Below are 12,725 nucleotides of genomic sequence, written 5' to 3' on the forward strand. Positions count from 1 at the left end.
TGACACTGCTCCGGACAAAAAAAAATAGTCCCCCAAACCCCCCCGAGAGCCATGACAGTCACTGCTTGGGCCTGGCGACGCTGCTGAGCCCTGCTACGGCTGGTTAGAGACACCTTCCCGATTTTGCGGGGTGCGGTACAGAGCCGGCCACGAGCCGCACTCCTGACCCCACATCGGGAAAAAGTGAAGAAAACTATTTCCTTATTAGCAGCGAGGAGAAAGCAGTTGTGTGAAAACCTGGTGTTTGCTTCCTGGCCTGGCGGATGGCAGCCGTAGATTATCTCTCTTTCTTCGCTAACGTTAGTCATAAGCAACGGCCAGATCACAAACAAATGCAAAACAAATGAAAAAATCCGCCCCACACCTATTTTGCTGAAGCGAGGCAGAAAAGTGGCTGCTGCTTCCCCCCGCGCCCCTCCGGGGCACCCTGGAGGGCAGGCGCTGGCGCAGGGAGCGCGTAACTACAACAAGGGCTGCGTCAGCCACCCGGGCGCGGGGCTCGCCTGGAGACCTGACGCTTGCACAGGCAACACAGGCCCCACAGCACGCTTCGGGGAAAAACCGAGCCCGTCGCCTCCGAGCCAGGGTACTGTGCTTCCACCTGCTGCAAAGGGGATGAGCGGACACTTCAGAGCTCTCCAGTTGCTTATATGCGTTTTATTTAACTTCAGGCGTTCTGCCAGAAGGCTCAGTGGCTCACACGGGAGCAGGACGGCAAGCTCCGCTCGGGGGACGGGCAGGTAAGGTGTCCCGGACGCGCGCCGAGCGAGGCCAGGCTGCCGCCAGCGCTCCTGGGCTTCCTTCACTAGCGCATTTCCAAACTGCATCGCTTAATTACATTTAACGTCTTATCCAAGATTCATACGCAACACTGGATGAAAACATTTAGAGTTGTAAAATGCATCTAGTTCTTACCTTTGATATGCCTGAGGAGATGTGGGAGGTGTATTGAACACATGCGAATATGGGTGATAGGGTGTCTTTTTCAAAGCCTGAATAAGATTTTGTCTATATTCTGGGTCTATACACCACAAGGACCCCTTTCCAATACTCTGCAAAGAAAAAAGAATTAAAAAAAAAATCAAATGTTTGATCTAATGGCATAGCCTTATTTATTTAGCAGTATTTGTCAGGAAAAGCAGTGGGTTTGGGTTTTTTGTCTGACAGAAGTGAACGTAGTTTGCTTGCCAGAGATTACTGCTCCATTAATAACATATTGCAACTGTATGACTTAAATCACGCTTCCAGGGGGGGAAAAGTAAGAATGAATGTTTGGTTGCCTTTTCCCCCCCCTTCTCTTGTTACTAGTTAATACGATTTAATACTATCTGGCAATTTCCCCATCACCCCTTACTGGAAAAATAAGAAGCTACAGTTACTGTTAAATGGAAACTTTGAAGAAAAGTAGATTCTTTTTGAAAGTGATTTTCTTGTCCTTTTGCTGTTATACTAACAAGAAACAGGGCTAAAAAGGAAGGGTTTAAACACCCTAGTAACTGTTTTAAAAATAAAAGGACTTAATCCTTCAACGACATGACATCAGTGCCATTATACTACAAGAGGAAATTAATCATCTTTTCTCCCCTAACGGGGGGAAAAAATACCCAAAAAACCCAAAACAAAAAAAAAGCCCACAGTATAATCAGAGTTTAAACCATTTAAGGGTGTTGTGAAATTGTGATCTGTTAAAACAACAGTTACTGTAATTACCCTTTCTGGACCCATGGAGCAACTCAAGCAGTCAATCTGTAATGCAAAGACTACACTAAAATTCAGTATTTATTCTGCAGTTACGAGCACTGCAATTTCAGTTCTTGTCTCAATCCCATCAGAGGTCAGGGTGCAGATATTTTGAATTGTTTTGTGCGAGTTCTCAAACAAACAGGAAAACAACTTTCCCTCGGCTCCACTAGGAAAGCATACAAAATGATAGTTCAGGAGCAGCCTTGGTCTGCTCGAGCACACGTAAAAACAAACAGCAATCCTAATTATTGACTGAACTCCACTGGCAGGCTTTCAAGGCATTATGATAAGGTTTTTGGTAAATGTTGACGTCTTCTGGGACAGGCAGGGGAGGCTGTGCTACCGCCTCTAGCCGCTTCTCAACCCAGGACCATTCCTTTTCTCAACTCCAACTTCTATCAGTGGAGCAAGGCTCTCGGTTTCATGCGTCAAAGAACACACACACACACACACACACACACACACACACACAAAGAAATCACACCAAAAGTGGGATATTATTTTCTAAAGCCACAAGGGAGACCAAAACCAGACACTTGTTTCCTTTCAAAAATTTGTCATCTTTGTGGAGCCCTACCAACTCCTAAGCGTCCCTCTGCCTCACAGGCAGCTTTAGGATACACCGTGCAGAGTGCTTACAGACCTCCTTCCGAGCTCACAGACAGCAAATCTGCACTAAATTCTCCCCCCCAAAAACAGAAAAATTAAACAGAAAAATCTTCCCCAATGTCACTGGATAGCTGTCTGGGAGCTTTTAGCAAGCTCACAGCACCGCGTGAGACTTGGCTCGAAAGAAAAGGAGAGGAGCTGGCACAACCCGCAGGAGCTGTGACCGCTTTCTTGCGGAAACAAGCACATCTGCTGGAGGGGATGAAGAAGGAACCATCTTCTGCATGCTGCTCTGGTAGAACGGGGAGCGTGGGGTCAAGCCTCTCCGGGATGGCAGGGTTCAAGCCCGTCTCTCCCCTTGCTTCCCGAGGGCACCCGGCCAGAAGGCCACTGAACAGTCTGATGGGAGAAATCCTCCAGCTCTCAAGATGAAGCGGGGCCCTTGCACGGCCAAAAAAGCCCAACATTCAAGGGGCCACAGAGAGAGAGCAAGCAAGACTCTGGGGCTTTCGTCTTGGTAAGCACTATAGCAGATGACTGAAAGATCCACTGCTGGTGTCAGTGGTGGAAGCTGCACGCCACATATCTCAAACCAGTTTGCAAACAGAAGACTGTTATGTTTAGCCCTCTTTTTAAACATGGGACAATGAGCCAGAGACTTCACACAATCAGCCTAGTAAGTGACTTTTTAGGCAACGGACAGAGTCAAAAATAGAATCCAAACCTCTCAAATTCCACTTCCATGCTCCATCCAAAAGCCAGAGCAAGAAGAACATAAAATTTCCTTTTAAGCAAGCAACGTGCAAAACTAGGAACATTTTTCAGGAGAAAACCTTTGCTGGATTCCTTACTCCTTACAGCATGGGATAAGCTTAAAAAAAAAAGCTACACTTAAATACCATCTACCTTATTTGTACTTGCTGGAACACAACATATTGTTTCCAAACTTCTCTGTTTTTTCATTTACTTCCAAGACAGACTTGTCATCTACCTGGAAGAGATCACCCCCCAAAACCCATCGGAGTTAGTTCAAGTTGAGGGCCTTACAAGATGAAGTCACTACTGAAGAGTAACTTCAAAACCTTTCATTACTCTTAAGCTAAATTTGTTTGGCTTTTGCATATTCTTGCAAAAGCCAAAAATAATCTCACTGAAAAGCAGAAACTCGCTCACACAAAAAGTATTGAGAAGAATTATACTCCTTGTTAACAGAAACACTAGGAAGGCAGATTTGCTATATTTTCACTGCAACTGAGCTGACTTATAATTTAGAAGCAAAAACAAATGCAATTTAAGGCAAAGCTCTCCAACCATGCAAAGTTCCTTTTTTAAGAGAGTTACTTTTGTTTTTCTACAATCACACAAGAGAGCAGAAATAAAAAGAAAACTGAAGTGTCATCTGGTTAAGAATCCTTCTTGACTGTCGGAGGTGTGAAGAGCTTCGTTAACTGTCTGTTTAGATGTGTCATTAGTCTTCCCAAATACAGAGCAATCACGGGAAAGGAAATCATTGGAACTCAGACCCATCGGTTAGTGATTAATTTCCATCTTATGACACTTGGCGTGCTGCTTCACTACCTCCTCCAAGCCAAAAGTCAATAGTGGCTCCAATCAAAAACCAGCAAGGAAGGGGAAAAAAAAAAATCCCTGGGTTACATTTGTCTCCCAGGCAACAAGTGACTGAGGAGTGGATAACAGCCCCTGATCATGGAGGCACTGGAGTGCTCTCAGACCACCACACGCCACCGCCTCCTCCCAGGGCCAGGCACAGCCACCTCCCTCCCTCGCTCCTGCTGAGCCAGGTTACTGCTTCTGCATCCGTGCTTAAGGTTATTTGAAAACAGGGGAGTGTTAGTACAAGTCCCCTTCACCTTGTCCAAAAGCAGACTCTAGCTGCAGGTAAGCTATTTCAGAGGTACTAATGGGGAGAGAAAGCAACATGTAGAAGTTACCCCATAAAAGTTTATGATCAAATACTTTTCCTTTAAAAAATTCCTGATCATCTTTTCTATTAAGAAATTGTTATGCCTTTTTCTGTCACTTAATATATAAGTAGATTGTATCAGGATAGTATGTACTTATTAATTCATTTACTCTTTCTCATATCTCAAATATACAAATCTGATTTCCCCCCAACAACTAAAACCAGTGCATTGCCATGAAAAGGTACACAATACACTTAGTGTCCGATTGTTTTTTCTCCCAATGGGCTGCATATAAAAGTTTTAAAAATCCTACTTTACACAATCTGTTAGGATCCAAACAAAAACGTCTCGTCACCTTTCAGTAGAATTGGAAAAAAGGATTAAAATGCTGCCTGTCAGCTCTTTCAGTTGTTATAGTTGGGGATAACAGCATTATTCACTATTAAAACTCTTCATTATAAAGATTTTGCTTCCATATACCTCGCAACTAACTGCCTGGCCTTACATGTCACCTATCGTCTGCCCCAAGCTCAATAAAAAAAAAAAAAAAAATTGTGCAATGAGCTCTTTCCAAGACCAATGGCTGGGAAAAAATACATACCCTGTCTATATAAAAATTCCAGCCCATGTTTATTTGAGAAATTTTGTTCCCTGGTTATTTTAGCACAGACTTGAAATGTGTTAGGAACGCAACTTTTTTCCAGGGTTGTTCTTTTCATTGCCATACAAACAGTCTGCCCAAAATAAAGCTTTGGGAGGAGAGCAGATATAGGAACCACAAAACACGTGGGCTCAGAGGGGCGCTGGCAATTTCAAATTGTACCTTCTGAAGCTTTGGTTACAGATGCGCTTTGAATCTGCAGGGGACTGCGCTGAAACCAGGGAGGAGCAGCTCCAGGCGCCCACATCTCTCCCAGCAGCATCACCACCGAGAGGGTCCCTAAGGGAACCTTCCCCAAAAGGGACGTAGTGGATGGAGAGCTCTGAGCTGCTGCTGCTGCTTCCCTGGTCCTTGCTGCACTGTTTTCCTCTTGCATGTGCCCAGCCCTTCTTCCACAAGCCCATTTCAGTGATTATCCTCGAAGAAAACTACTTTGCTGGCACAATTTTATGTCATTTAAACTCATTAAGCTGGCTCACATGAAGGGTCTGATGAGCACCCACCACTGCTGCAAAGCAGCATGGATCTGGGGAGCCAGGGAGGGGAACAGGAGCTCTCCCCTTCTGCAGCAGAAGCTGTGGTGACAGCCCTATGCACTTCTCGTAACAGCACACTGAGAAAGCAAAACCAGGACTCTGGCTGGACACGAAGCAGCTCGGAAGAGAACGCGAAAAATGGCATGACAGAGAGCAGGCATACATGGGAGAGCTGGGGTGAGCTGGCAGCGAGGCTGGCAGACATGGCCCTGAGGGAAAGACCAGGAGAGCTGTGCAGCCGAGACCAGAGACACCGAGATGCCGAGCACGGATGCATGGGGGCTGGGGAAGCCGGGTAGGCTGGGAGGAGAGGAACTGGAACAAGAGACCCACGAGTGCATGAGTGACCGCACAGCTCTGCACAGGCACCCAGGCTACACCAGCAAGCTGAGAATGATTAAACTCTTTGAGTTAAGGACCTTGCTGCTTTAAACAAGCGAACAAAACCAAAACCAAGCCAACAACTCCCCACTGAGTAGATCTGTCCTTTTTCTTCTCCAGTACCAAACCAGGAGGGGATGAGTGGCCGTGGCTAGACTCTCCTGAACCCAAACTGTCAGCAATATGAATTAGGCATACGGCAGCTACCCAGGCTGAAGTGGTGTAGGTGTACACTGTCTTTGAGAACTATGCCATGTTGGTTACAGGGGTGCTCCAGGAACTGTAGAAACAAGCAGAAAAAGCAGAAATTTCCTATTACTCGAAAAAAGGGCATTTCCAACTAGCATCTGCAGTTGTAAGCTGTCAAATCTTGAAATCACACCGTTGTGACTTATCAGGCCCTGCCTAGCTCAGTGTAAGTTGTTGCAGTCATTAACACAGGACCTGTGAATAACACTAATGACGCTTTCTGCAGTGATGAGGAACCTTTTGGTATCAGTATTCACCATTACCGATCTCAGGGTTTGCTCTCAGCATGGATGAAACCTACCATTGCTACAGCGAATGACCTCTTTGCAAGTAATCGTGGAGAGATTACTGGGTATCAAAGTTTCTTACTCTAAAGAAATATTTATCCTGAGCTCCTTGCACGCAGTTACCCTGCAACAGCAGCCTTGAAGCAAACCCTTCACATGGATTTGCCAACAAGGTTATCCACGGGAACGCTGTACAGCTTCTACAGGTGTCCAAGTATGCCATGTGAGCACAGAAGAGTTTCTCTAGCATTAAGCTTTAGTGAACCAGTTTTTGAAATGCAAATTTCGAAAAAAGAATTGGATGATAGAAATATCGATGATGTCACCACAGAATTTACAACAACTGCCTGAGTAACTACAGCCAGGACCAGAATATGACAAAATAATCGTTTTAGACCAGAACAGATTTCTGTGCATAAGGTATGAGAGAGAACAACAGACCCTCAAAGAGCACCCCAACAGCAGAGCCACAGGCACAGGTCCTATGCCCTTGTCTACCTACCCCAAGCAGAGCAAAGAAACAGTGGGTAACATCTCACAGCAATGGCTGCGAGACAGCACAGGAGCAACTGCATGGACGGTTTGGGTTTTACACAAATGAAAGCATTCATAGGCTTTTAGGCCATTTTTTACCTCCGCACCCCCCTTCATGAGTACAGAGAAGTTAAAAATGTCTTCTGGTGTGTGACCTAGACACCCAGCAAGCCCGAGCTGCCGCCGAAGACTACCAACCCAAGGCATGTCCCCAGAGCCCTGGCTCCTGATCCCACAAGGGGCACTTAAACACCGGGTCTGGAGCGATTCTCTATCGTTACTTCAGTCACGGTGACGCACTGCCAGATGACACCACAGGCACAGCTGGTCCACTGCTCCTCCAGCACACCAGCACCTGTATGTCCATTAATACAGTAAGCTCACATAATACAATTGCCTACAGCTTGCCGTGGATCTGCTACACCACATTAGCTTCCCACTGCTCTCACCACAAAATGACTCCTCCAACAGGCTCAGGAGGTGCTGCATTATGTCACCCAACTCTGAGAGTCACATGTAGCCTGTTAAATATCTCCTTGTTGAGTTTATACGCAAACCACCCTATAAAGCCATTAGGCTGCCATATGGAAATCCTGCAAGCAACTGAAGAAAACAGTGTCGTTAACTGCCCTTAAACAATGCCTGGCTCCTATATAAAGCAGTAGTATGCTGTTTCATGCTAGTGCCTAGCAACCCCAGCCGTTCTCCAAAGCCTCCCCAGGCTAGGTGAAGTCCGGGCGCTGAAGAAGAGAGGCTGTGACACTGCCAGGGAGGAACAAAGTGCGAGATCAAACAGACGCAGGGAGACTGGGCTGGGAAGGCAGGAGAGAAGACAAGCCTGTCAGTATGACGGGCTGTCACACGGCATACTTGAGGGAGATTAGGTAGCGAGTAGCATTAATGATGCTGTTTCAGCCTATAGAATTCCTGTGTATACATGGAAAGCGTAATTATCCTTACTCTATTGAAAAGAAAATTGAGGAGACACAGAAACAAAAGAAAAAAAAAAAAAGAAGTTAAGTGCTCAAGGTCACCTATAAAGTCAATGGCAAAACAAAAAAGAAAAAAAAATCCCCGAGACTCCAGACAGATAGCCCACTTAGTGGGATGTGCTAATTTCATGTCAGAGGGGCACTCAGTTAAATACCCACTGGTCATCCAATACTCTTCATGTTATCTAGATTATAAAACGGGAAAAAAAAATACAAATTGCCTTTTCTTACAGATACATAGTTATGTCATATATGAAAACTTAGTGACAATTTAAAAACACAACCATTCACCCCACAGATATTCAAAAAATTATTCACTTATATCTGTGCTAAAGGTTTGCAGGTCATTTTTTGCCTACTAGTGTATTAATGATGAAATAAGCCAGTCAGTGAATTTCCAGGGGAAGGGGTTAACAGCTAGTTGACACGGGTGGGAGGGAGTAGGTTGCACTAAATCCATTAGCAGTGACAAATAAAAATAGAAATAAGGAAGACCTGACAAAAAGCTAACGGATTTGCACCATTTTCCCCTATAACTGTTTATTTAATATCGGGTTTTTCCTTGCTTAGTATTTAATATTGGTTCACACGATGAATTGACAGGGAAAAACAGGCACTTCGATAAATGGTTTGAGAGGCTGCCTGGACATGGGGTTTCCAAGTGTCCCCGGCCTCTTTAGGCAAACAAAGCTGTGCCCTGCTCCACAGCCACAACAGATCCCCGGCACCTGCACCAGGCACATGCTGAAGAAAAAACATCCTCCTGCAACAGAGACTTCATTGTTACCGCACATCTATCAAAACACAAGTTATTTCTGCCACTTACACACACATACTTTACTCTGTTTGTGTCCCATTTCTACACTAAGTAGGTACTTATTTTTTAGTATCATTTCTCTTTCTCTCTCCTCTTTCTCATGGCTGAATGAAACCCCAGAAAGCAAAACAAAACATGCCCCCATGCTGCAAACATCCTCCAAAATGAGGCAACTTCTTGACTGCATTTGAAGCCTTCACCTTGCTCACACAGTGCAAACCAACACAAACTCACCAGGGCAGGGTCTGACTTCAGGAGCCTCAACGGCCCAAATGTCACAAGCCCAAACTTCACGGGCTCAAAAAAACCTGGGACTTCACTGCAACTCAGTACCCTTGCAAGCAGCCTACACTAGTCCACCTTCTTCCCAAATGCCAGGTACTGTCACAAGGCTCTGGAGAAAGGCTTCCTAAATTAGTCAGTAAGATCAATGGCTCTGCAATGAAGGCAAAGCAGGGCAGGACCAGTTTACCTCCAGGAGCAAACCAGCCTCCTGCAGGGAGGTCAAAACCCAGCTGCCCCAGCAAGCACACTCCCTCTTAGACACCGAGCACCCTGGTCAGACTAAACAGGCAGCACCTGCAGGAGAGGGCTTTGCTCACCTGGTGGGATTTGGCATCTTGTTTTTATTGTAATACAAAACAAGCAAGAAATCCCACCTGAGAACCAGACCATTGAGACCCACACATGGCCAGACAGGGAGCAGCAAGCCCCCACCAGGCCCGGCTGAGGAGGAAGAGCACCATCACCTTCGGCACTAACCTCTTCCCGCGCCTTCTGGAGAGCCGGCCACAGAACCCTTCCCAGGAGAGGCAGAAACACACCTCGACTGCACCACAGCCTTCCAGCACGGGGAGGCTCTGACCTCAGGGCTGCAAGGGAATTACATACCCGGGCAGAGACGGGAGTGGGCTGCTAAGCCACCTGCCTGCTAGCCTCCACCCACTACCACGTCGCAGGTCGCTGAAAAGCACCCTCTCCTGATCCTAGCTGTAACTTTGGTCTCCTCTGGCAGCTGCCCCACAGCCCACCTGTACACAAGAGCATAAAGGCTCTTCCCGCTGCAGCGGGCGAGATGCCCCAGCCCACCGGTTGGCAGGAGACAGCCAGGGCTACAGCATGACCGCAAGCACAGCGGACACCGTGGCATGTGGGCTAAGTGCAGTGTGTCCTCCCACCCTGGCCACACAGGCAGCAAGCCCGGTCCCCTTGCCCACCCCGCAGGCATAGGGCACCAGCCTGCACCCAGCCCAAGGGGACGAGCACCCTACCAGCAAAGGTCGGGGAGGGGAGTTAGGTGAGAACTTGTCCTCCGCAGAAGGATGCGGTGGCAGGGGGAGAAAGAAAGTTACATTGCCAGGTCTCATCCAAGTCATCCTCAAGGTGGAGTTAAGTTAGAAGGAACAATACGGGAACTTCGCATTGTGGGAGCAATTAATTCGGATGTGCTTACATTTCCTCCTGTTTTTACTTTAAGTCCGCTGTAAGAAGCACAGGCTTATAAAGACAGTAAGAAGAGATGAAGTTGCTTCGCCTTCAAAGTTTTATTCGCAGTCAGATTCATTAAAACTGCAAAAAGACTCCCTGTTTTTTTCCTCCACACAGCATCTCAAAAATAGATTTGACAATTTTAACTTTTTTTTTTTCTTGCCTTGGGTTTTTTAGGTGCCTGTATTCTTACAAGCATGGCTACATGGGTTGCAACTGGTAAAACACTAAAAGCAGCAGATGCAACAAAGCTTGGCATGAGGAACTTCTCCAGCATGAGCCGCTCAATCGGACATATTTTAGAGTGGATAATTAATACTGCATTTCAGCTTCCCTGAGCACCTCCACCAGTAAAACAGATTTGAAAGTATGCACATAGTTTATTAAACATGGCAAAGTGATTACACTAGAGAAATAAGACGCAGACTCACTGGTGTGCATGGATTTAAAGCAAAAAAATGAATATTTAAATCTAGATTTTTCTTCCAAGGAAGCTAGCAAGTCCCTGATCAAAACCTACAGCTTGGCAAGAATAGGATTCACAGGTTTCTTCATGTTATTTCCCGGGCAGACTAGTTCTGCATCAGCAGAGCATTAATCAAAGTCTAAATACTTAAGGATCCCGACTTAATATAGATTTTCTTCCTCTGTCCGCCTCATTTTTCCAGACGCGATTCCAAATCCCACAGTGATTTTGCTATTTCATACAAAAAGCAAAGGAAAAGCGGGTTTCCTCAAATTCACAGAAGAGAATCAAAAGGCACGTGACGGAGGCAGCAGCAGAGAGCCAGCCTGCAAACGCACTGAAACAAACCCAACAGGAATAGAAATGCCACTCTTCAGGGCGCTCTTTCGGCTGAGCTGGTAGCAAACAGGATGTGAGCACCCGTCGCTGTGCGCAGAGAAGAGGTTATTCAGCATAGCAAGTTCAGGCACAGACCGGCTCTTTTACCCGGTAAGGAAAATGTGGGAGGAAGGAGGGTGGAAAAAAAAGCTTTCAACCCACACACCACAGCCCTGCCTACTTGGGTTTTCCCTGGTCTCTTTTTAACTCGCAATTATCTCGCAAGCAGTCATTTTCAAGTGCGATGTTCACAGGCAGCCCCCATGAAATAGGGCTGCACAGGAAGCCTGGGCGTGCTTCAAGTGTGCCTGGAGGAGCAGGAGGAGAAATGACAGGCTCCTCGGGAAAATGAGACGGTGGACAACCTCAGCAGCACCAGCAGCCCTGAGAAGAGAGACTGCGGCGCTTGTCAAAAGACACACCATCCACAGAAAAGAAGGATTTCTGCTTGGTTTGAACATGAGAACAAGAAGAAAAACAGAGTTTGGAACAGGGGAGGGGAAAAAGAGGAGACCTATAAACCTCTGGAAATTAGAAAAGCTGTATCAACTTCTACATTGGGCTAACTCATCATCTTCACCCTCCCACTCCTCAGTGTTTACTAGCAAGCTATTACTCATTCTGATCACCGTATACAAAAAGGCTGCTGATCGATATTGCACAAGGGTGATTAGTGCCCAGTGATTAAACATCAGCGTATGAATTTATCTGACTTAACATGCCTGAAGTGGAAGGAAACAGGGAGAAACAATTCCTGACCAGACTCCAGTAACGAAAATTGACAACTTGCCCAACATCAGATGTTGATGTTGTGAAGAGTTCAGAAGTAACAAGGAGGAGAAGATGTATGATATTCTCAGAAGGACGGAAAATTGTTTTCCTCCAAATTATTCATGATCAAATATGCCTTTGAACAGATCTACCATCTAAAGGAAAAGAAAATCTCATTTAGGGATGCCAAAGCAAGGCTATTTTGATGACGCAGGTGTCATGCAAACAGGCCTGCTGTGACCTGAGTCACCGCTCCAGGTCTCCTGTGATCTTTTTCTCTATCGGTTTCACACAGGAAGACTTCACATTTGACACACCAAAAATAGCAGATGGCTTACATATGAAAATCTTGCTTCAAAAAAGGTTGCAACTTTTTTCTTTTCCGAAATGCAAATGCACTTTCAGCACAGCGCAACGATGACTGAAAGCATTTGCCCTTGCCATGCATTCCTCAGACAGACGTTTATGAACGGTTCCATTTCTAGATGATGCAAGTAAGAAAAGAGAGAACTAAGAGGGGAAAAAACACAAAAATAGCAATCGGAAATTAATACCTGAACGTGAAAAGCAACCAAAAATAACGTACAAACTGCCTAAACAGAGAAAAATGCCTAGCTAGAAAATGAGGTCCCAACTGCTGAAGGCCCTATCGAAAGACCGAGCAAAAAGGAAGGGGCACCTTATAATTGACTCCATTCATCCTACTGATGATGAAAAAATTTGACAGCAGCGATCTTACCTTTCAGACCTGCATAATGTACCAAATCCTGCTGAAAAACAGTCACCAGCCCTTGAGCATGCTGGTGGTGTGAAAATCCACCATTGCCTGCCCCACAAAAGGAAGCCAGGTATACCAGCTCCAAAGCGCCAGGGCAGGGAAAAGGGCTG

At 45.9% G+C, this 12,725-nt stretch overlaps 1 protein-coding gene across 14 annotated transcripts in view; it reads right to left on the bottom strand.

The window, feature by feature from the left end:
- Positions 1 to 12,725, bottom strand: part of FOXN3 (forkhead box N3) — a 207,159-nt gene that overhangs the window by 103,243 nt on the left and 91,191 nt on the right. For all 14 annotated transcript variants that reach the window (XM_087747478.1, XM_087747482.1, XM_087747479.1 and 11 more), the window contains exon 3: positions 916 to 1,052. In XM_087747478.1, the coding sequence (XP_087603604.1) occupies positions 916 to 1,052 (137 nt within the window). The remainder of the gene's footprint in view (positions 1 to 915; positions 1,053 to 12,725) is intronic.

Source organism: Nipponia nippon, unplaced genomic scaffold (assembly GCF_047370975.1).
Source record: "Nipponia nippon isolate SJK-2023a ecotype South Korea unplaced genomic scaffold, ASM4737097v1 scaffold_11, whole genome shotgun sequence".
NCBI classification, from domain to species: Eukaryota; Metazoa; Chordata; class Aves; order Pelecaniformes; family Threskiornithidae; genus Nipponia; species Nipponia nippon.